The 23749-nt window shown below is 40.9% G+C and overlaps 2 protein-coding genes across 2 annotated transcripts in view; one reads left to right on the top strand and one right to left on the bottom strand.

Moving 5' to 3' along the window:
- The first annotated feature begins 398 nt into the window (after positions 1–398).
- Positions 399–7058, top strand: LOC143297093 (acetylserotonin O-methyltransferase-like). The gene is made up of 8 exons (XM_076609264.1): positions 399–479; positions 1549–1732; positions 2122–2265; positions 2801–2912; positions 3852–4096; positions 4880–5014; positions 5347–5469; positions 6832–7058. Exons 1-8 carry the CDS (start codon positions 399–401, stop codon positions 7056–7058), a joined length of 1251 nt encoding a protein of 416 aa, XP_076465379.1.
- Positions 7059–8534: 1476 nt separating this feature from the next.
- Positions 8535–23749, bottom strand: part of LOC143297283 (neuronal acetylcholine receptor subunit alpha-10-like) — a 50249-nt gene continuing 35034 nt past the window's right edge. The window contains exons 7-8 of the mRNA XM_076609550.1: positions 20483–20790; positions 8535–15466 (exon numbers count right to left, since the gene is read on the bottom strand). Coding sequence (XP_076465665.1) covers positions 15173–15466; positions 20483–20790 — 602 coding nt within the window. The 3' untranslated portion in view covers positions 8535–15172. The remainder of the gene's footprint in view (positions 15467–20482; positions 20791–23749) is intronic.

Here is a 23749-nt window from a genome sequence, read left to right as displayed (position 1 = left end):
GTGTGTGTGTGTGTGTGTGCGCGCGCGTGTGTGTGTGTATGTGTGTGTGCGCGTGTGTGTATGTGTGTGTGCGTGCGTGTGTGTTCGCGTGTCTGTGTTCATGTAAAATACGCCATTGCTTTTAAACGTCATCATGCGCACGTCATAAATCGCATTAGTCAAAGTTGTCATCCATTTCCAAAACAGACAAATATTGCGGTGCAATTGGTGAAAGTTCGTTCAAGGATCCCGAACGATTTCCACTCAACAGATTTTTTCCCCACCAGAATCGAGGATTAAAAATCTACCGCGAAGACAGTACACTGAAAGCCAGAGGTTTGATATTCTGACAAAGATGATGATGTCCAGAAGGATCTGAAGAACTTTACGTGAGGGCAATCGACGGTGTATCATTTGCCATGGAGGGAAATCATAACATCAGATCGGACCCCCATTCCGACTTTGTGATTGGATTTATGTACGGAGCAAGAAAATTTAAGGTATTTCAGTTTCACTTTCTCAAGGAGGATATACGTTATACCACATCTGCTAAGCCAGGCAGATGCCTGATAGCAGTATAGAGCGCATTGCATGTTTATTTGTGTACCTATCTGAGTGGATTTTTTCCCATAGAATTTTGCCAGAGGACAGTATATTTCGTCCCATCCGAATGACTAGAGGCTTAGTTTGATTTTCCAGTCAAACTTGGGAGAAAGGGCGAGAGCGGGATTCGAACCCAAACCCCCACGGACTCTGTATTGGCAGATGAGCGTCGTATCCCTTCTGCCACCTTCATCTTGGTAACGTGTTGCAAGCTCCGAATTAGAAATTGTCGACTTTCATTTAAAAAAAAAAGAAAAAAAAAATGTTGGAAACACTTTCATGAATAAATAAATCTTATTTGGGCTGGGTTCAGAATATTTGAGAAATTATGTATGACAGATACACGAGCATATTATATTTCATTTAATACATCTGATCTAATGATAAGACCAGACCATTTTATTTTATATATCATTATTCAATATGATGGAACATGAAACGTTTGCGGATATCATATATCATTATAAATTATGGTCCCTATGTTAACTCATGTGATCGTGCGTGCACCTGCGTCTGCGCGCGCGCGCGTGTGTGTGTGTACGGATGCAATCTTACGTATACTTTTATGTGTGTTCGCGCTTTCTGTTTTGTGTGAATGTGAAGTGTGCGATGAATACTGTATCATAGCAACAACAACGACAACAACAAAAATCCAGCAGTAATGTAATTTCCTTCGAATCATAATACCACATTAACTGGAACATTTACACATAAAGAACTGTACACAATAACACTACTACTACTACTGCTACAACTACAAAGCTATTACTGTTATTGTTCTGCGGTTTTCGCCACCAAGGACAAAATAGTAGCAGCAGTAGTGCATCGATCTCTTCTTGTACAAATAATTACCTCTTGAAAACAAAACAGGACAAAGTTTCAGACCTTACTCCTTCTTCACGCATCTTTTTTTATTTATTTATTTTAAAAAAAATCTTCTTACCATCCTTGTTTCTCTCGTCTCAGATCCTCATCGGTGCTTTGAGCCTGGGCATCTTCGACGATATCGAGGCCATCGGGCAAGGGGACTGGGTTCCCGATAGCGCGGTGGCTAAGCTACGTGGTTTCGACTTGGACAACACACGGCGTCTCCTCAACTCCCTGGCCGCGATCAAACTGCTGGATAGGGGCACGACTCTCCACCCGTCGGGTCAGTGATTTTTGAAAAGAATAGGGTTAAGTTATATCGCGTTTCTCCCCTATTAATTAAAAGCCCCCCCCCCCACCCCCCACCCCCCAAGTGCACTTGAGTTACAATTCTCCAAGTTCGGTAAATCCACAATAAAAAGCAATGACCCATTAAAGGCAACTATGCCAATACTACATTGTACTTATGTGAAGAAGGCCATCGATGGTGGTGGCAGTGGCGACAATAATGATGATGATAATAACAATGGTGATATTATGGCGATAATGATGGTAATAACAACTGTGACGCTGAAGATTATGATGATGACAAAAATCAAACGATGGTGATAGTAAGGAATCAAACCATCCCTGTGTGTATGTGTGTGTGTGTGTGTGCGCGCGCGCGTGCAGGAGACGACGCCCTGTACCGCAACACAATCGCCTGTAGCCGTTATCTGCTGCGGAACAGTCCCAACTCCATGGTGCCGCTGATGTACCTTGAGGAAACCGTCATGCCGCTCTTCCAAAAGAACCTGCTTTACGTCCTCAAGAATGGTCAGCTAGCTTCTTTATTGGTTTGTTTATTCACGTGCTTATCGATCGATCGATCACATTTCGTGTGTGTGTGTGTGTGTGTGTGTGTGTGTGTGTGTGTGTGTGTGTGTGCGCGTCTGTGTATGCCTGCCTGCGTGTGTGCACGTGAGCGTGTGAATGACTGTGTGAAAGACACAGAGAAAGAGACACAGAGAAAGAGAAGAGAGAGACAGAGATTGTGCACATGTTTGTGTGAGCGCGCGTCTGTACGTCTGTTTGTGAGGGTATTTTGGGATGACGTGGAAGTATAAGGAATAAAATGTGTACGCTTAGAAAAAGAAACATGGAGAGAGATGGCGCGGGGGGAGGGGGGCGGGGGGGGGGTGCGCTTCTGCTACTTTCAGTTACAATCCTGCTATGTCTCCCTTTTGATACAGCAAACACTTGTTTTGAAATACGGGTTTGTTATGACTGTTACCACTGCTAGAGTTACAACCACTCTTTTGCAGGAACGAAAAGTATGTAAATGAATGTCACTTTCTGCCCATGCAACCAGGGTCTACGGAGCAGTTTCCCAGGTTGCTGTGGAAAGGGGGTTACCCGCAGGATGATGCCTTCCTCACACTGCCAGACTTCGCTGTCAGCGCGCGACTGGACTACAAGAACAGGTGCCCGTGAAGACAGATCGGCAATGCCTCTGTCGCACAGGCGTCATCCACACGCAGTCGCATACACACAGCGCATAAGCGGACACACAACATAGTTTCATGTTCGTACGTTATGCACGTACGCGGTTTGGCATTTTATACATGCGTATTTCACTCCCTCACGCACTTTGTACATGTATATTTCTCTCCTGTGCGCACAGTATACGTGTATGTTTCACTCTCTTCTTACGCACTTTGTACATGCATGCTCTTTGTATATGGATATTTCATTACCTTGCGCACTTTATATATATTTCACTCCGCCACGCACTTTGTACATGAATATTTCACTCCCCCGCCTACTTTATATGTATTTCACTCCCTCACGCACTTTATACACGCATATGTCACTCCCTCATGCAATTCATACCTGCATATTTTACTCCCTAACATGCAAACTGTCACCCCTAACACATGTACCAATGTACTGTTTTTTCCAAGTATTTGCATTACCCGCCTATCAAGTAGCTGATCAGCTTATCTGCTTACCTACAATTCAAAAGTTACCGATTTTCCTGCTTTTTGTTCGTCATCACATAAATATCTAACTTGCCAATGTACAGTTATATTTTTTACATCTCTCTCTCCAATACTTTGCTGTTTGCCAGATAATTTATCCATCAACCTCCCCGCCTACGTCTCTATATTACAAGTCTTAAGTGTCTCGCCCAGTGTGTCCGCTTAACAGTCTGTTCCGTACCCACTTCCCGATATATCAGTTAAGCAACAAGTAATCTGTTTATTAACTTGCATCACCCAAAGCATGCAGCAAATATCTCGTTAGCTTGCATCCCTCCAAACATCCGGCTTTAACATCAACTTCTCTACCTGCTCTCTACCTCTGTTTTGTCTACCCGATAACGCTAATGCTTGTTTTGCCAACTACTCCTTTGTGAACAGCAAGTTCTGTCGGCACTCCAAGCTGCAGCCGGCCATCCCATCCCGGGTGGGTGTGGACAGAGAGCTGCAGCAGCAGGAGCCCCCACCCGGCGCCATGACGCTGTGCCCCGGGCCCCCGGTGACCAAGATGCAGATGGTGCGGGAGCTGTTCCTGGCGGCCTGGGACGCCCAGCAGAGCCAGTGTCTGGCCGCCATCATTGATGCCTTCAACCTCAGGGGGTTCAGCTCCATCGTGGATCTGGGAGGTGGGTCCACGGTGGCGGGGGTGGGAGCGGGGGGAAGGGTTCTGAGGCGGAGGGGGTGCGGAATGAAGGGAGAAGAGGGGAGGAAGGAGGAATGATGGGGATGTTAATGGGTTGTGTGCACAGTTTGGACTGTGGTCTTTTTCAGAGACCTACCGAAAAGTTAAGAGTTTCTGGGTCGGAGACAAAGAGATGTTGCTGCATCAGTAGAAAAAAAAATGTGTTGTCGTCCATTCACTCATCCTTGCGCACGACTGCATATTACCCAAGAATGAAAAAAACAACAAAAAAAAACATTCCATGAATGCACAACACTCGCAAAGCAATAAAAGAAAGTAAATAAGACTTTAAGATGAGGAATGGAAACAGTGACAGAGTGGGGTCTTCTCCTTGAGTGAACTTCAGAGCCAATGTCTGGTTGATATAATCGACATCGTCAATCTGAGAACTTTCAGTACAATTAACAGAAACCAAAGGCTTTATCCATGGGGCGTCTTCAGCTTGACGTCTTTAGTAGGATTGTGGGTCTGGTAGATGCATCAAGCATGCTAATGGCGAGAAGACAGGGAAAGTGTGGATTGATATAACAAAGGTTGAGGTCTCTGTCCAGGGCTGACCCCTAGAATGAATGCCTGTGCGTGTTCTTGGAACCTTGTAGGTTTTGACCATTTTAGTGACACAGTAAAACAAAACGGATCAGTACAACAGCAATGAGGACAGCACGTTCATACTCATCTACTATGTAACTGCCCACACTTTGATCAGTTCTTATCTGTCTGATCCCAGGGGGTTCGGGGACTTTGGCGTGGCTAATCGTCCAGGCCCACCCGCACATATACATAACGGTGTACGACACACCAAGGGTTATTGACACCATCAGCAAACCCTTCTCCATCAACCAGAACATCCGTTACGTGAAAGGTTAGTGTCTTGAGTTTATGTAAGCTTTAGTCTTTGGTTGGTTGGTTTATCTATTGGCTTCTCGTAGCAATAAACTGTGTAACTTGGCACTCTGGTTTTCTAGCCAGGCACAGAACGTCTGTGTGTGTGTGTGAGAGAGAGAGAGGGGTGGGGGGAGAGAGAGAGCGTGCATGCGTGCGTGCGTATGGGTGTTTGTGGATGTTGGTGCATGGGTGTGTGCAAGTATGTGTAAAAATGTTTGTCTAGTTTCTCTCTCTGTATCTCTCTCTGTTTCTCTCTGTCTCTGTTTCTCTCTGTTTTTGTGTGCCTAGCTTGTCTCTGTGTGTGTACAGGTGACTTTTTCTGTGACTTACTTCCTGAGGCGGACTGCTACATCTTATCGCACGTTCTTCATGAGTATGACGACGAGAAGGTTCACATCGTGCTGGGTCGCGTCTTCCAACACCTAAACCAAGGTTGGTCAGTTCTGCGAAATTTGGCATTCACGGTGACCCGAGAAACTCATCAATAGTTACTTGCACAAATGTATTTATCAGCTGGCTGAAAGTTCGGCCTCTCGCGTTTAACACAATGTTGAATCTTAAAACACAAGCTAAAGCTACCTCCATTTAAGTAAACGAAAGACATAAACAAAGTCTGGTGCTGCACTTCCTCGTTTTTTTGCTGCCCGAATGAATGTAACAGTTTACCAAAGTGGATTTGTCTCACATGGAATAGTGCCAGGAATAAGCCTCATGCCGTAAATGCACATTGTACACGTAACGTCGGTGTGTCGTCTCTCCCGAAAGAGTAACACCAAGACCATAACTCAGAATGGACCGAAAAATCAGGTTGGTGCGCGACTCAAACTATGAGCAGGGAGATTTCTAGCTTCCTGTGGGCGGATAATTTATTCACTTGGTCATCACTGTAAGCCATGTCCCAAAAGGAAGGCTGTTTCATGAACAGAATACACACTCGGCCATTTAGCACTCCTGAACGAACATCTTTGGAGGGCTTCTTGAAAGCTGGTCATTTCTTACACTTGAACGAGTACTTCCACTCTCACCCTAACTCCCACCTCCAGGCCCCCACTTCCAAGCCACCACCCCCCTGTCAACCCATCACTTCCTTCCTAGTCTAATATCACCGTGTGTGAAAAAAACATATCAGATCAATCGTTTCTAGATTCATTTTATGTTACGGTCATCAGCAGATCGTTCAATCATTATGCATTTACTGAGTTTTTCTCTCCGAATTATCGATCGAATGCTGTCCAAACTCACCAGTAGAAAGAACAGCTTTCTTCACCGCTCTTCAAGGGCAGTATCATTAAGCAGAAAAAAAATGAACAATAATGATAACAACACCCACAAAATACCCATTACGAATGCACCTTATTTCGGTTTTGTATAATGCATACTGAGGCGACGTGACAGAAACGGTTACGCGTTGGACCTCTAACCTGGTATTCACAAGTGATCGGGGTTCGAGGCCTAATTTCGGCATGATACTGTGTCCTTGGGAAATGCACTTTTCTCCGATTGTTATCACTCCATCCCGGTGTAGAACTGGTACCTGACTTCGGCTGGGGAAAGTGAAAACGACAGAAGGAGAGGACTGGGTCACACTTTCCTATGCTAAACCCTAACACATTGGAAATGTATTTACTGTCCCGATGACCGTAAAAAGCTTTAACATCTAAAAATGAATTTCATACTTGCTTCAGGTTCCAAAGAAACATCCAACTTGTACTCAGCTCTGAAGTTTAGCATGAGAAAGGAAGTTTTTGTTCGCCTTCAGTTCTTAAAGTCTCCACACGCATCTTGTCCAAACAGGAGGCTCGCTGATCATTCTGGAGAAGATTCTTCAGGACGACAAGCGCGCGCCCGCCACGTGCGTAATGGACGACGTCCTGCTGGTGACCATCAGCCGGGGCCGCCAGAGGAGCGAGGCGGAGTACAGGAACCTACTGGAAGCCAACGGCTTCAAGTACCTGCAGGTCAAGAGGATCCTGGGGGTCAACACATTTGACGTCATGATGGTCAAAAAGCCATGCCAGTGACGGTTCTTTGTGGTTTTGGAGATGAAAGGGGTGCGTTAAAAAGTCTTTTTAGGGTGGTAGGGTTTAAGGGTGGTTGTAATATGTAGCTGATGATTGCTGTGGCGTGTGCGGTGTGTGTTGTGATGTGTATAAGAGGCGGGGAGGAAGAAGAATTAGAAGAGACGAGGGGTCGGGGGTGGGGGGGGGGGGGGGTGTACACGTTACAACTATCAGACGCAATGGAAGTTCGCAGTGGATTTTATTTTATTATGTTTTAAAATGAATTTTATACACGGTGCACCAATACTTATTGAACAATTAGCTTTATATGGTTTTCTGATTAATAATATTCTAGCATGAGCATGGTATAGAAAGGTCTTTAATCAAATGTTGGGAGAGATTCTTTCAATAAACGACGAGTACTCACTCCGCTTTATGTAACGTGTTCTTAAAAAAAAAAACATATTGTTTTGTGTTCTGTTAGGCTCCCCCACCCCCTTTCTGAACATGTGGGCACATTGTCTTGATACAGAATCAATAAAACTCATTAAATAAAAATTCATAAAACTCGGAGTGAAAACTCGGAGTGACTCTTAATTCCGGTCCCTTACATACAAAGTACGGAGATTGTGCCTGAACACACACACACATTCTTTCTCTCTCTCTCATTTACACACTCACAAATAAGCATCGATCCACACAAAAACTGCCATCGCCTTTATTATCAGGCGTGTGTGTGTGTGTGTGTGTGTGTGTGTGTGTGTGTGTGTGCATTCATCCCATCAGTCTGCAAACGTTAGAACACACGGACAAACATTGAAAGTAAATGTCGAAATTACGCCTCACCCTCACCCACCCCCCTCGGTATCCTCTCTCTACATACATACACATACACACGCGCGCGCGCGCGCGCGAAAAAACAAAAATAAATTCCATTAATTAAAAGTAAGTGGATGCCCGCAACTGTCGTGACAATATCGACCTGAACATTTGACAAAAGGAATCCCCGTTTCTGTTGTCATGTGAGTTCCCCCCCCACACCCGCCAAAGCGTGTCTAAAGTGCGAGATAAAGCTACCCAAATGCTGGAAGCTAATCCTTGCTCGTGTTCGATTCCCTTTCGTCAGCTGGCAGACAGGAATGTATAACAGACCCGATGAGCTCTTCATAATCTGAGAAAAGGAAACCGTGGTTTACGCTCACATGTCTATCTTTCCTCTTGAGACGTTCATGGATAATCTCAGCCTCACTATCTAATTTAAGTGTGGCAGGCACTGCACAGTTCGAATGGAAACTTCACTTGGAAAGGACACCCAATGCCATTGGTATATCTGACGAAACTCACGAGAATACGAAACTGGGGTTTGTTTGGCACAATATTATAATACAATGTCGGTCTATGAGAGATGATGGCAATAAATCATCATCACTGAAAAGTTTAATATTTCTGCACCACCACCCCTACCCCACTCCGCGCCGTTTCCCCTACTGATACTGCCTCCATCACCCCCTCACTTACACATACACAAACACACACAAACACACCATCACACACACATAAACACACACACAACCTATTCGCCCATCCCCCCAGCCCTTCGCCATGACGTGTGGCTATTTTTTAGATGGAGTTGCAGGTCTGTTCATCTAGTCACAGCTCTTTTCTCGGTTTTGTAAGAATCAAATAGTGCGCGTGTTTGATACAGAAAGTGCGGGGTCACTGTGTGTGTGTGTGTGTGTGTGTGTGTGCGCGCGCGCGTCCGTGTGTATGTGTGAAATATCCCAGGCAACGTATTTGATGACTGGTTCTCCGTTTTAACGTTTCAAATCGGATACAGTTCAATTGGTATGCTCTTCTATATTTTTATCTACACTTGATTCACTGTTTACACAACAGCGCAACATAGTCACATGCATACACGTTAATTTGGCATTATCCTAAAACGCGTAAGTCGATTAAAAAAAACCAAAAAACCCCACCCAACATTAGCAAGCACAGCAATGCACAGAGTAAAGTCAATATACACAGGACTAATAACTAATTCAACCACTGTCACTTTTTTTTTAAAACCGTCCCTCCTTCCCTTCAAGTCCAGAATCTTACATGCATAACATTAACACAAATACAGATGACATGAAAACATGTTTTTTTTTTGTATGTTTGTTTTCTTGTTTGCTCACCAGCAGCCACCCCATTTGTCAGTTTGCAGGTGTGATAAAATCACTGGCCACAGGAGGAGAATAATAATTTGTCCCTAACGAGTTGTTTATCTCCAGCCATCAGGATGGACCAACACGCGGACTGTCAGGTTAAATCAAAGGGCTCATATACAATTAGATTTAAAGTCAGCTACTGTACAAATGCGCTGCACCTTTTTTGTTGCATTTGTCACCACCTGAACTATATCTGTCTGTCTATCTATCTATTTATCTATCTAAATGGGTAGGGAGTTAAATTTTGAATTGATTGTTTCTGTGCATGTCTAACCATTTCTAAGCGCGTTGGGTTACGCTGCTGGTCAGGCATCTGCTTGGCAGATGTGGTGTAGCGTATATGGATTTGTCCGAACGCAGTGACGCCTCCTTGAGCTACTGAAACTGAAACTGTGCATGTGTGTATCTGCGTGACAACCTTTTTTTTTTACACTGGCATTTTCACAGCAATTGCAATCACTTAGCATGATGACATACAATGATTACAGGCTTCTAAATACCCTTTTACGAATATACCTCATATACCAGCCACGAATGACACACAATCACTTAACACATTTGAACAAAATTAATTCCGTGTTATCGAAAATATAAAACCCATGTTCTGGAATGTGTGTGTGTGTGTGTGTGTGTGTGTGTGTGTGCGCGCATTATATACATATATCCGTCAAGTGTACAAGTTTTTTTGTGTTTTTTTTACCCGGACTTTCTTGGGTTGACCACCGTTTTATTTTGTATATAAATCACACAATCAACTAAACAACATGGAAATAATCAAACAATATTTTGTATATAAATCACACAATCAACTAAACAACATGGAAATAATCAAACCAATACTTGGCACTCCATAACTATGTCATAGTAATCAATAGCATTTATGGAATAAATAACAACTTTTCATTTACAGATTTAAGACAACAATAATATGGAAGGAAGCCGTACAAACCATACAATTATGTGTACCAAACTTAGAATCAATCTACCTTTTTTCTTTTTCTTTTCTTCTCTCCCTTTCTCTTCTTTTTTCAGTTTTTTCCTTTCTCCTTTTTTAACATCTTCAAATACATGTAAAGTACAACATAACACACACATACACACAAAAATAGGACTACACATTAGGCGTACATCAGTGAAAATTATCTTCTGTTTTTCTTCAGATGGACAATTTTCAATTCATTCATTGTTTGATGGGTGTTTACCAATGTCTGCTGTATGTTGTTCATGGGCACCGTGTCTCTTGTATTCACACTGTGTGTGTGTGTGTGTGTGTGTGAATGCATTTGTTCAGGGCTCACAATGGAAACATAGGGAAACATTTTCGTCTACTATGTAATTTTTTTTCAAAAACAATACGAAGTGACTGTAACATCTTTGTTTTTCGCACAATACTAATAGACATTTTACCTATCAACAAGATATGGTTAATAATTGTTAATTTTTCTGGAGGCAACAGATCATTTTGAAATCCAAATAAAACATCTGTGACACTGAATTTCATAGCAACACTAATTTTACAATGAAGAAAATGTTCAATATGTTGCCAAAATATCTTTACTTGTGGACAGAAAAAGAAGAAATGTGCAAGTGATTTCATCAGTACAATGATCACATTTGTTGGTATCTGTTATTTTCATTTTCTGAAGAATTATGTTTGAAGTATAAATGTTGTGGTCGATTTTCCATTGTAGTTCGTGCAATCTAACTTCCTTTGTCGCTTCTCTTGACAAAACCCATACATTATCATTAAATACAAAATCTAATTTTCTCTTCCAAAATTCAGCAGCATGTGTAATTAATGTTCTGTCTGTAACATTTTCTTAATTTCTTTCGGTTTTGCGTGGTAAGAGCTTGCATCACATGGAATGGTTTGGACAGGTTCACGAACAGGTGCATGTTGCTGTATCCAATTCAACCATGTTTTTGGTACTGCATTATATAAAGCATAATACTAGAACATAGTCTTTGCCTTTTTTTTTTTATCCAGTAACCTGCTGATTTCTTCCACTGTAAGTATTCTGTTTTCATGTATATTGGTGATATCTTTTATATACTCAATACCCTTTTTCACCCATTGTCGAAAGTAAAGTTGTTTACCTTTATATTTTATTAATTCATTGTGGAATAACATTTGGTTTGTAAAATTCTCATAATTTACATCTACCATTTTTGTTTGTGTTTTATTATCAAGTGGTAAAAACATCTTTCCAAAAAAACCGTTCTCTATTTCTTCCAATTCTTTCAATTGCTTTGATCGACAATTTACCAAAAAAATTCCTTTGCTACTAGCTATCTTATGTAAATGCCATCTGGGTATAAAGCTCCAATTCTTACCTGTTGCATGAAACAATTTCCCAACCCATTGCAGATTTAAACATTTCTGGAGTTCTGTTACATTAACCATTGTAACGCCTCCTTTCTCATACTCAGCTTCCATTATTCTACGTTTCACCTTTTCAAAAGCTCTTCTATTGGAGAATTGTCTTTGCCAAACAAATTTATACAACATGGTATTGATTTGGTTTAGTACTCTTTCTGGGATTCCGTCTGACTGCATTACATATGTAAGCCGACTAATTAAAAAGGCCTTTATGATAACAATTTTCCCGTGAGTACTTAAATCTCTCTTACTCCATTCTTTTACCTGAATTTGCATTCTACGAAGTCTATTTTTCCAGTTATATTCAATGTGTTTTATCATCTTATCTGTCTGGAAGTTTATTCCCAAAATTTTTATTTTGTCTACCAAAGTAAAGGGAAGATTTTGCTAATCAAGTTGTCTACCCATTCTCAGAGCCTTCGTTTTGTGAAGGTTTAATCTTAATCCTGAAAACTATTCAAAGGATTTAACTATATTGAGGGATTGTATCATATCCTCTCTATTTTTAAGAAATAATGTAGTGTCATCAGCTAACTGTTTAATTTTCATAAATATTTTTTCATAATAAATTTTGGGTAAATGGATACCTTCTATGGGGCTATTTCTAACTATATTCTGAATGATATGGCAAGCGATTATGTTTTACAGTAATTACAACAGCCACAAATACGGACCTTCTAAAGTGATTTCCACCTATTTGAAACTTTCATCAATTTCATGAAAAAATGCTGTTGATCTTGAAGCAACCGTATAAACAGATGCTGACTGCGGTCAAGCTAAAAAACAAAACAAACAACAACGTCACCTTCAGTTATGAAACAGAAAGACCCTCGGGTCACGCAGTCAATGGTTACTTTGGCAAATGTGTACAATCGTGACAGGATTTTGTTACACAGCTGCAATATCTTACGGGGCATTGGAGGCAAATGCAACAGGAATTTTGTCACACATTGTTCTTCCTTTTCATCATCTTCTTTTTCTTTTTTTACAGGTTGCGATATCTGATGGATTATGTACATTGAGTTCTTCATTAAACTAAAAGAAACTGATATGCAGCTTCTTTCTATTTTTTTTATTTGCGTGTCTAGCAAATTCCCTTTGAGCTTTATCTGGAAACACCATGATCCTTTCCTTGACAGAACATTACACAAGGTGCGAGAGTACACGTCGGTTTATTAGGATTCATTATTCATGGACAGTATTCAATTGCAGTTTGGCCATTCGTCTATCTACTGGGACTCTATTTGGAACTCATATTTAACTGACTGCATCAAACAGCAATCTGTTCATTCCTCTTGACTCCTTTGCAGCAAGTTCATGTCCTTTATGGTCGGAATGACGCTACTTTCCCACCAGTCATTCACTTCAGTTTAACAAAAAATCTTTTTGAAGGGGGTGGGGGAGACAGAAACACTCACTGGAGTCTGTGTTCCGCATCACTTTGATTTAATCATGATAATGATAATAATAAAATGAAAGGCTTATACAGCGCAGTAAGCCCACGATTTCTCGCTATCCCATGATTTCTCTCACTTTGAGAGTGGGTGCTCTTTTTGCCACCAATCACAGCAATACCCGTCACACTGGTGGCCCCCACGCCCTCCCTTCCCTACATTTCACCCTGACCCTCTCTCTTCATCACCATCAGATTTTTTTTTAAAGTACTGCAGGGTTCCTGCACTGAATCTGTCGCCACAAGCAACTTTCCCATATTGCGGAACTGATACAAATTTAAGCACCTTAACTTGGAACTTGATTAAATCAGAAACTACGCCCCTGAAATATACACGAATACAAGTTCAGCAAGTAAAGATTACAAAATACTTCAGGCGTCAAAGATTTATTTTTCAGTAACTTGCAAAACAAAAGGTAAAATGGAATATCTTTAATTAGAAAAAAAGAGCTGAATCTACCATCACGTGAAGTTAATTTGGGCACTGGGTGCATGAAATATGAGCAGGGAAGCTTAATATGCCATAATGCTTGTCTTGTGCCCAAATTACTGACACTGCAAAATAGACAAATGCAGAATAAAACAACGTTTGCAGACACTGGTGCGCCAAGACGTAAGTGGTTACGTGAACAAACAAAAAGCCGAATAAAAGAAAACGCCACGTACAAAATAGTCTCGGTATGTCAGGGAGGCAAACCTGCAAGCCTAACTGACTTAAGATCATCTGTCATGTAATATCTTGTAAGCACAAACACGCTTCCATGAAAACGTGAACACCCTGCTAAAGTTACCAACAACAGATGTGCCCAAGTTAACATCAGTGTTCTGATTCTGTTTCGTCACACCACGAGAACGACACGAGCTTTTGGCATTGAACAACTGGCTTCTTAGATTGATAAAAGGTTGCTTTGTTAGATGGTAACTATTTGATCTTCATCAATTTCAGTAATGCAGCAAAGGCTTCAACTATTCTGTTTACTATATTTTACATAGGAAAAGGTGAAATTCTTGAAACATTGGTTTAAAGTTCTTCCCGTCAAATAATCGACTGGAAATTCCTGAAGTGGAACAAACACATGAAGCGCATTCCTGCTTCTAGCATCAAAGTACGACACATGGTATTGGGTGGCTGGAACAGGGGTGTGCTCATGTTTCCAACATGCTGAAATTACCTGCACTTCCCCAAATACAAATCCAAAAATCTTCTGGTCATGAAAATCCACGAACACAGCCATTTAACCTTGAAGCACCATCATGCGCAAGCAGAAAAAAAAGCCAATCCGGGTTCCAAATGTGAAATATTACATAGTCGTGCAACATGCCGTTATAATGCTTTATTATGTATGACATGAAATGAGACAGATACATTGAGATCTGAAACAGATACTCTGGCGTTATTTCTTGTGAAGTTTAAACTGAAGAGTTTCTGTGAAAAAAGATTAGGAAGCAGACGGATTTGGTTCAGCAATACTTTTTTTCTGAAGAGCACAACTCCCCCCCCCCCCTTTTTCTATGATAATGAATGAGAAATCGAAGCAAATGTGACATCAGAACCGTGCACAGAGACAGATGCATTGTTCACTCCTTTATCCCCTTCAAGGTTCCTTTTTTCAGTGAATTTGGTTTGGGAAAATCAATTCTGAATTGATGACTCCTCTCTTGACAAGTCTCTGCCCTCCTTTTGTTCGGTCTTGTTTGCTCATAAATCCAGTTGTGGTCTTGGTCAGATCTGCAAGAAAAGGAACTGCTTGTGTGTGTGTGTGTTCACACGGTAGGAGTCTGAACAGTGTATGAATCTCTTTTCTCCAAACACTCTGGGTTTTGTTAGTTTATTTGTATAGTTCACATTCCAAAGTTCCTTTGACCACTCTACCTGTGTATCCCTCGTTTTTATTTTGAGTCAGTCAGATGCATGACTGTTATGAAGACACAACCGGAGCTTTTTATCTTTCTCTAGCCTCCTCTTTTTGTTTTTTCATGCCCCAAACGTCTTCGCTCCCCTACGCCGCCACAACACTTTTTAACTCTTTGTCACTGCTGCTGTTTGTGAGAACACAACGACAGCGATTTGTATTTATTCTGTTCCGTTTTACCGGTTGGCGAGAGGCACTAGGACGACCATGGAGGTGATGAAAGAGACGAGGATGAAGAGCAGCAGGAAGAGCCGGTCCAGCACGATGGCCACGCAGCGCCACTCGTTGGACTGCAGGTCGTGCCGCTGCTTCCCGTCCTTGCGAGCATCAGCCTTCTTCATCAGACGAAGCTGCTCGTTCAGGATCTGCAGCAGGGGCGCGTAAGATGCCGAAGGTTTCAGCGGCGCCGGGGGTTCATCACCCTGGGATGAAGGAGGGCGGCTGGGAGGCTGGGAGTGGTCGCTCTTCTCCTGGGTGAAAGAGCAGGGTGGAATGAGCAGATAAGTGAATATATAAAACAAAAACAAAGTGGGTGGCGGGTTCATTTATGATGGCAGCAAACAAAGACTGTATGAAACAGGAAGGTGGAAAATACTAAGATAAAAATGTGATAGGTTTCAGTGTTGACGTTGCAGCAAATACTGGATGAAAGAGCGCTGTGAGAAAGTTGTGGGGATAGTATTCTTTGTTGAAGTTGCAGGAAAGACTGGATGAAACTCCAAGGAGGAAAATACCGAGAGAAATGTTGGGGATGGAGTTGGGGGTGAGGGGAGGAGCAGGTCTCTTTGTTGAAGTTGCAGGAAAGACTGGATGAAACTGCAAGATGGAAAATACCGAAAGAAAATGTTTGGGGTGGGGGTTTGGAGCGGAGCAGGTTTCTTTGCTGAAGCTGCAGCAAAGACTGAATGTAACAGGGATGGAGAGAAGCGAGAGAAGGTTGGTGGCAGGATTCTTTGTTGATGCCACAGAAAACCATGACTAGATAAATCAACGATAGAATTAAAGTGAGAAAAAGCAAGCAGGTGGTTACCCTGTTGTTGCAGCAAACAAATGCTGGATGAAATAGCTCAATGGAAAATATCGAGAGGAAATGTATGGGGCAGGTTTCCTTGTTGAAGTTTCAACAAAGACTGCGTGGAAAAGGGATGGGAAGAAGCGAGAGAAGGTTGGTGGCAGGATTCTTTGTTGATGCCACAGCAAACCATGACCACATAAAATCAGGGATGGAAAGAAGTGAAAGAAAGTTGGTGCTTACTTTGATGAAACAAATAAAGACTGTGTGGAAGAGGAACGAAAAAAACAGGAGAGCAGCCTTCTTCAATATTGCAGTAAAGGCTGAATAACAATGGGGTGGAAACAGCTGAGAGAAGAAGTGGCAGGTTTAAGCAGTTAAAAAAAAAGGACATAAAGATGAAAAAAGATGAGAGAAAGTGGGTGACATGTTTCTTTGTTGAAGTTGCGGCAAACAAAGAACACGTGAAAACGGGATGGAAAGAGCTGTGAGAGAATGGATGACACGTTTCCTTTGTTGGTGTTGCATCAAACGAAAACTGGATGAAAGAGGGATGAAAAAGAGGTGACAAAAAGTCGGTGTCAATTCCCTTTGCTAGTATTGCAGCAAAGGCTGAATGAGAGATGGAAGGATCTGAAAGAAAGTGGATGACAGGTAAGAAATGCAGACTTGCTGTAAACAATGACAATGATAGAGCATTTTGGAAAATGCTAACAGAAAGCGTGGGTGCAATAAATTTCTTTGTTGGCGTTGCAAAAACAAAACAATACAAAACAAAATAACAACCAAACAAAAAACGAAAAAACAAAAACAAAACAAACTAATCTTCTCTCAACAATTATATGGGCAGAAGGGAATTATGCTGCATAAGCACCAGAGTTCAGAGTTCAGCAACTTCGCATACATGTCTTGGATTACAAAAATAATTTTCTTTGGGAATATATAGACGAAAACGTAGGGTAGCATATTACAAACGTAGAAAATGGCAAAACACTTCCTTGAAAACACATGTGAATGAACCGTGAGACCACCAAGGAGACGACGACAGAAAATGATAAGGAAATAGGAAGATAACGAAGAGAAATTTATAGCGCAGAATTAACAAGTTATCTTGTAAAATCTATATTTCTGACACAAACATTTGATGTCCCTCATGGTTCTGTGCTCGGTCCCCTTTTCCTTTCCCTCTGTATTAACGATCTCCCCCTGTTCATTTCGAAAGGCAATGCGAACTCTTAGCTGATGACACGTCTATTCACTCGAGCCATTCTAACATAACTCGGTTATCTAGCACTTTGCCAGATAATGCTAATAAGTTAATTAAATGGACTGAACTTAACAACATGTCTTGAATTAAATGGACTGAACTTAACCACATGTCTTTAAATAGACAGAAAATAAAATACACTATAATCACTTCTCGACAAAAACGACAGAACGTAACATCAGCTATGCCTTCCAACATATGTGATACTTTTATTGACGAGGTTGACACTCACAAAGTTCTAGGCGTTACTATTGACAACAATCTTTCTTGGTTACCGCATACTGATAGCTTATGCAAGCACATTTCCCAAAAGTTGTTCCAGTTCTCAAAAATTAAAAAAATATGGATCTAAAAGCAAGAAAATAATTTTATCAAACATTTGTAATGTCAACAGTCGATTATGCCCCAACTCTTTTTGACCCGTGCAGTGCTAATACATAAATATAAACCATTATCTAGAATTAATAAATGAGCTCTTAAGGTTGTACTTTTAAAATCTACAAGTTTGACTCCCCAAGACAATTTAATACTCGATATTCTTCCACTAACATACAAACTGCAATGCATTAAAGCTGTTGTGATGTATAGAATAATGAACGGTTTAGCTCTTCCAGCACTAAGATTCCCTCTAAATCAGTCAAGGTACACACATAATAGTGTTATCAGAAAACCCAGAACAGACCTGTTTAAAAATAGCCTCGCTTAATTATGGTGGACTCTTTGGAACTCTCTGCCAAATACCATTAAATATAAAAATAGCATTAATTCCTTTAATACAGCTTATACAACGTTTCTATTTCAGTCACTAGAGACTTCGTTTTATACATGTTAGGTACTTTAATCACTTTCTTCAACGCTGACCAATAATGCGAAACAATCAAACAAACAAGAGAAAAAACACACCTTAACCAAACTTCCAACGTGATTGTGATTTTTTTTAACCTATGTTAGTGCATGCCGACTGGAAGATCAGATCTCAAGTCCATGACGCACCATTTAACCCCATTCACGACTTCTGTAATTTGTATAACAAATGCATTCTAAGTGCGTGCGTGCATACATCAGTACATGTAGGTGCATGTGTGCGCACGTGTGTGTGTGTTTTTGTTTCGTCGTGTAGTTAGTGTTTGTAATTGGTAGCTTGGTGTTTAGTGTCTTTCTTCCTTGTATCTAATTCTTTATTAATTGTATATTTTCTGTTCTAGTTTTTTTCTTTCTTCGTGTAATCTTTTTTTAATCCCCTAGGTCTGGGTGGGAAAAAAAGCATGTACCACTGCTTATCTCATTACACTGGTGAAATAAAGTTTCGTTCGTTCGTACGTTCGTTCTGTGACGTCTCCCATTTTTATAATAAAAAAAAATCATCTCCTTTTAATGTTGATAGGAAATGTTTTAAGTCGCTATGTTCGGGCTAATGTCTGAGAAGACTTTTGTGCATAATTATATATATATTTAATTGATTCTGTGGCGGTTGTGGAACCCCCGAGATCTTGCCTTCCCACCTCCTCTCTCTCTGGTGTCCTGCTTTAAATCGATCATGGAGATCATTCTAATTATACAACATATACTTTTGCACATATGTGTGTGACAGGTGTGAAAACACACAAGTACGCGAACACATGCACATAACCTCTGTTGGGGTGAGAGAGAGAGAGAGAGAGAGAGAGAGAGAGAGAGAGAGAGAGAGAGAGAGAGAGAGTCACACAGCAAGAAAAACAGACGGTGAAAAGAACTGTTACAAAAAGACTAATACTTGATACGTTGATGAATATTAGTATCCAAAACATGTGCTGTATCAGAAGAGAAACGAGTAATTTACGAACTCCAGTAAAGAATGCAATATACATTTGAATCAGTTGTGTATGCTTTTTGTCATTCGGATGTTTATACGATAAACACTTTTTATTTGAAAGTAATGAACGTACATCACAAGTACAACAGTCTTCCAGTTAGTGCACTGGATTTCCATGAGGAGGATCCGTGGTTCGAACCTAACACGCTTTCTTTGCGTTGCAGAGGCCCATTTTCTACGTCAATAAACTTGTGTGCCTGCTAATGCCCTAACCAGCAGGTGTTCCCCTACACGCACTGGGTCGAAATAATCATGTGATCCGTACCTATGTTCCATGCGAACGAGAACAGCATGTATTGAAATGGATAGGGTTACCTCTGCGGTAGAAACACTCATACACGTGAGAGCCCAATCGTACAAAACAAGTACAAGTATGAGTTTGCAACCCACCACGGCAGACACAGAGTGGAAAACCGTGCACTAATAAGTACTCAATTTATTACAGCGCACGCGGCCAGATATTGAAGAATAAATATGATTAGGATTTTCACCTCATCAAACATGTCGAACCCGTCATCGATCTGAAGAAAAAGATGACAGCAAAACTATTTAAAAAGTGTATACAACGGATTTCATACTACACTAAATAAAGGGACATACATAACAGCTTTTCTCATATTCTCACACACCTCAACATTAACTTATAGCTTTACCAGATCCAAACTTACTACTAAAATACAATACATCTTTATCAATCCGATTGGAAATTACATGTGCATTCAAAGACTCGTCACTCACACCAGTCATCGAAACGAGCCAGTGAATGTACGGTGTCGTCACAACTGCAGCGTCCTTGTTACGCTACAAAAGGAGCTTACCGTGGTCTGCAAGGAAATAAGTTCAATGCAGTGATCTAAGTGGACTGTTTCATTATGGGACATGAAATGGGTGATACAGAAAACAATAATTGCAGTTGACATGTTTATTGAAACGATTCACAATTTCCCGTGTTGATTTTGTCGCAACTTACCACTCGCAAACTGTTGTACATACTGTTTCGAATAGCCCAGTCTGACCATTATAGTTTCATCCACTTTTTAAACCAATCTTTAGAAGAATAGACAAGCCAAGGTTCGATGTCCAGACTTGTTGTTTACATTCCTTTACTTGGATCGTAACTATTTGTCTGATGTATGTTTTCTCCGGTCATGTGACACAAGTGAATACACGTAAATCCAAAGAGATATTCATCCATTTCTCCTCGTATTTCACATTTCCAATCAACAGGCACTCGGTGGTTTCTTTCTTTCTTTCTTTCTGTAATCAAACCCACATTGCACGTTCCTTCTTTTGGTCGCAGTATCCTATGCTTGTGTAACATAAAAAAACCCACACACAAACACCAGAACACCTACCTGGATTCCCCCGTTGGCGTGCCCGTTCTCTCCACCACCACCTCCTCCTCCCAGAAACCCGTTGGGCAGCCCCGTGGCCCCGTACTCCTTCAGGGCGGAGTGGCCTTGAACCTGCACGCGCCTGGGGTGACCTCTGACTGAGGCGGCGCTCTCTTCCTTGAAGAAGACGAGTTTGGCGGTGTAGTGCAGGAAGAAGATCCGCATCCAGCGGGGCACCTGTTTGTACTCCTTGTGGTGCACGTTCAGCACCACCACTGTCAGCACCGTCGACAGCGACACAAGCACCATGGCGCTGGCGAAGTAGATGCCTGGAAATACATGAAGGAGGGAAGGAATTGAGGAAAGGAATGAAAAGAATAAAGGAAATAAGCTGGAACATAATTGTACAAATGTCATGGAAGCTCAGCAAAGTAGACGCCTGGAAATAAATGATGGAAGGAATTAAGTATAGGAAGGAAAAGAATAACGGAAAATAAGCTGGAAAATAAATGTAGGAATATTATGGAGGATCAGCAACATGGCGAAGTGTATGCCTAGAAATACAAAAACGAAGGAAATAAGGAAAGGAAGGAAAAGAATGAAAGGAAATAAGCTGGATAAATAAATGTATGAATATATGGATGATCAGCGTCATGGTGAAGTAAATGCCTGGAAATACATGAAGGAAGGAAGGAACTGAGGAAAGCAAGGAAAAGAATAACGGAAATAAGCTGGAAAATAAATGTTTGAATATCGTAGAAGATCAGCATCATAGCGAAATAGATGCCTGTAAATACATTAATGGAGGAATTGAGGAAAGGAAGGATAGAAAATAATAACGGAAATAGTCTGAAAAATAGATGTATGAATATTATGGAAGATCAGCATCATGGCGAAGTTGACGGGCGCAATAGCCAAGTGGTTTAGGCGTTGGACTTTCAAACTGAGGGTCCCGGGTTCGAATCACGGTAACGGCGCCTGGTGGGTAAAGGGTGGAGATTTTTCCGATCTCCCAGGTCAACATATGTACAGACCTGCTAGTGCCTGAACCCCCTTCGTGTGTATACGCACGCAGAAGATAAATACGCACGTTAAAGATCCTGTAATCCATGTCAGTGTTCGGTGGGTTATGGAGACACGAAAATACCCAGCACGCATAAAATGCTAGTAATGGTCAAAGTTATGACCGCTGAGTATTAATGGAAGAAGAATAAGAAGAAAGAAATGATGGGAGGAATTATGGGAAGGAAGGAAATGTATTGAAGGAAATACGCCAGACACCAAATGTATTTGTGTAGGAAGAGACCATCATTGTGGCGATGGAGAAGTGGATGCCCGGAAAAAATGAATAAAGATATGAAGAAAGGAATGAATATATGGAAGGAAACGATAAAAGAATAAAAGCTGGAAATTAAATATATGAATATACGGAAGACCAAGAACATGAAGCAGGTGCCTGGAAAACGATGAATGAGGAAGAAATGAAGTGAATTAAGGAAATAAGCTAAAAAGTAAATGTACAGATAAAAAAAAAATTGGATAGGATGTCCAGAATCATGAAGTAGCTGTCTGGAAATGAATGAATGAAATTACTTAATAAGGAAGGAAAACAACTAAAGGAAACACACTGGAAATAAAATGTAAAAAGGAGTATCAACGTCATGAAGTAGATGCCTGGACATGGATGAAAAATAAAATAAGGAGATTAATGAAATAAGCTAGAAACCTAATGTATAAAAAATACGTATATAAATTTCAGGAAGACCAGCATCATTACCAAAGAATGAAGGAATAAATAAAGAAAGAGGGAAACGAGTAAAGGAAATAAGCTGAAAAAAGGTGTAAAACTACCCACAAAATCGTGGGAAGTGCGACTAGCATCGAGAAGTAGATGCCTGAGGATAAATCCATTAACTGATAAGGAAAGGAAATGAAGGAAGAAATAAGTTGGAAATCTAACTGATACGTAATACATAAAACCGTGAACAGGGAGACCAGCTTCATGAAGCATATGCTCGGAAAATAACATGAATGAATGAATAAGGAAATGAATGAGGGGGTAAGCTATTAGACTGAAGATCACCATCACGAAGGAGATGACTGGAAAATAAAATAAATGAATAAATCAATAAATATATAAGCAAACAAATAAACGGAAATCGAGAAAACAGATACTAGGTCACACATGCACCTGCGATTAATTAATTTATAAGCAAATAGAAAACGAGAAGCGAGAAACCGGGACACGTATGCTTATGATTTGATTATTTACATTTGATCGAGCAATAAACAAACAAATACGTAAACAGAATTTTAAAAAAGAAAATGATGAATGAATAGGCACATCATTTATTTATGAACATTTCATAAAAAAGAAATAATGAACACATAAATAAATGAGTAAATTAAGAGAAATTGAACTTAAACCATATGACGCGCCGACACATGATTTACTTATGCACATTGGAACGAGAGACTCGGAGAAACCCATCCAGCACAGACAAAGAGGACGGCTGTTTCAAATAACAAAAAACAAAAGCTGTATGGGTTAGGTTCGTGCACGAAAGCACGCAAACCCTACTCTCCAAGGAGACAATCATCATGGCGATAGTGGAGTCAATGCCGGTGTGAAAAAGAGAGAGAGGGACGATGTATGGTACTGTCCTCAGGCACTTAGTGATACGCACGTGCACTCGTGGGACGGGAGTGTGCACATGATGTACCATAGTCACATACTGGAAAAGTACATGCTTGTTTTGGTTGTTGGTTGGTTGGTTATTGTTGCTTCTTTTTCTTTCTTTTTTTCAAGATAAAATTGGACGGGGGCCATATGTACTAAACCATGCACGCGCACATGCACGCGCGGCACAATGCAAAGATGGATACCACTCTTATAATGCCAGTCAGATATATCAGGGATTAACTGGACAAGAGAAAAGGGTACAATTTTCTGCACGCATCGTATATACCAGTTTTAAAAGAAGTTAAGATGAAATGAGTTGTCAGACCAAGATGTGCACATTTGTATCACTGTGGACGGCGCTGGCGAAATACATACATACCGGATAAATTGTTGATAAAAGAGTTAGTACATTGCAGGCATATTCCTGCACAATCCGAGCACAGAGAATGGCCAAAGCCCCTCAAAGAAACGGTGTGTGAACATTACATAACTGTGAAGACAGCAGTACAATGAAGATATGAACGCAAGTAACAATTTATATTCCTCTTAAGATTCTATTTATGTGTAACCGAAAGAGATACAAAGATAGATTTCTCACGACTCAG

The sequence above is a fragment of the Babylonia areolata genome, chromosome 22, assembly GCF_041734735.1.
Source record: "Babylonia areolata isolate BAREFJ2019XMU chromosome 22, ASM4173473v1, whole genome shotgun sequence".
In the NCBI taxonomy this organism is placed as follows: Eukaryota; Metazoa; Mollusca; class Gastropoda; order Neogastropoda; family Buccinidae; genus Babylonia; species Babylonia areolata.
Note: the sequence above shows the minus strand (reverse complement) of the source record. Positions and strands in the feature narration are given on the sequence as shown.

What these genes read in the sequence shown, in the direction of transcription:
- LOC143297093 (XM_076609264.1), top strand. Translation starts at nt 399, where the DNA reads ATGGAGGGAAATCATAACATCAGATCGGACCCCCATTCCGACTTTGTG. An exon ending in ACGGAGCAAGAAAATTTAAG is followed by an intron (nt 480 to 1,548) that starts GTATTTCAGTTT and finishes CTCTCGTCTCAG; the next exon opens with ATCCTCATCGGTGCTTTGAG. An exon ending in GCTTTACGTCCTCAAGAATG is followed by an intron (nt 2,266 to 2,800) that starts GTCAGCTAGCTT and finishes CCATGCAACCAG; the next exon opens with GGTCTACGGAGCAGTTTCCC.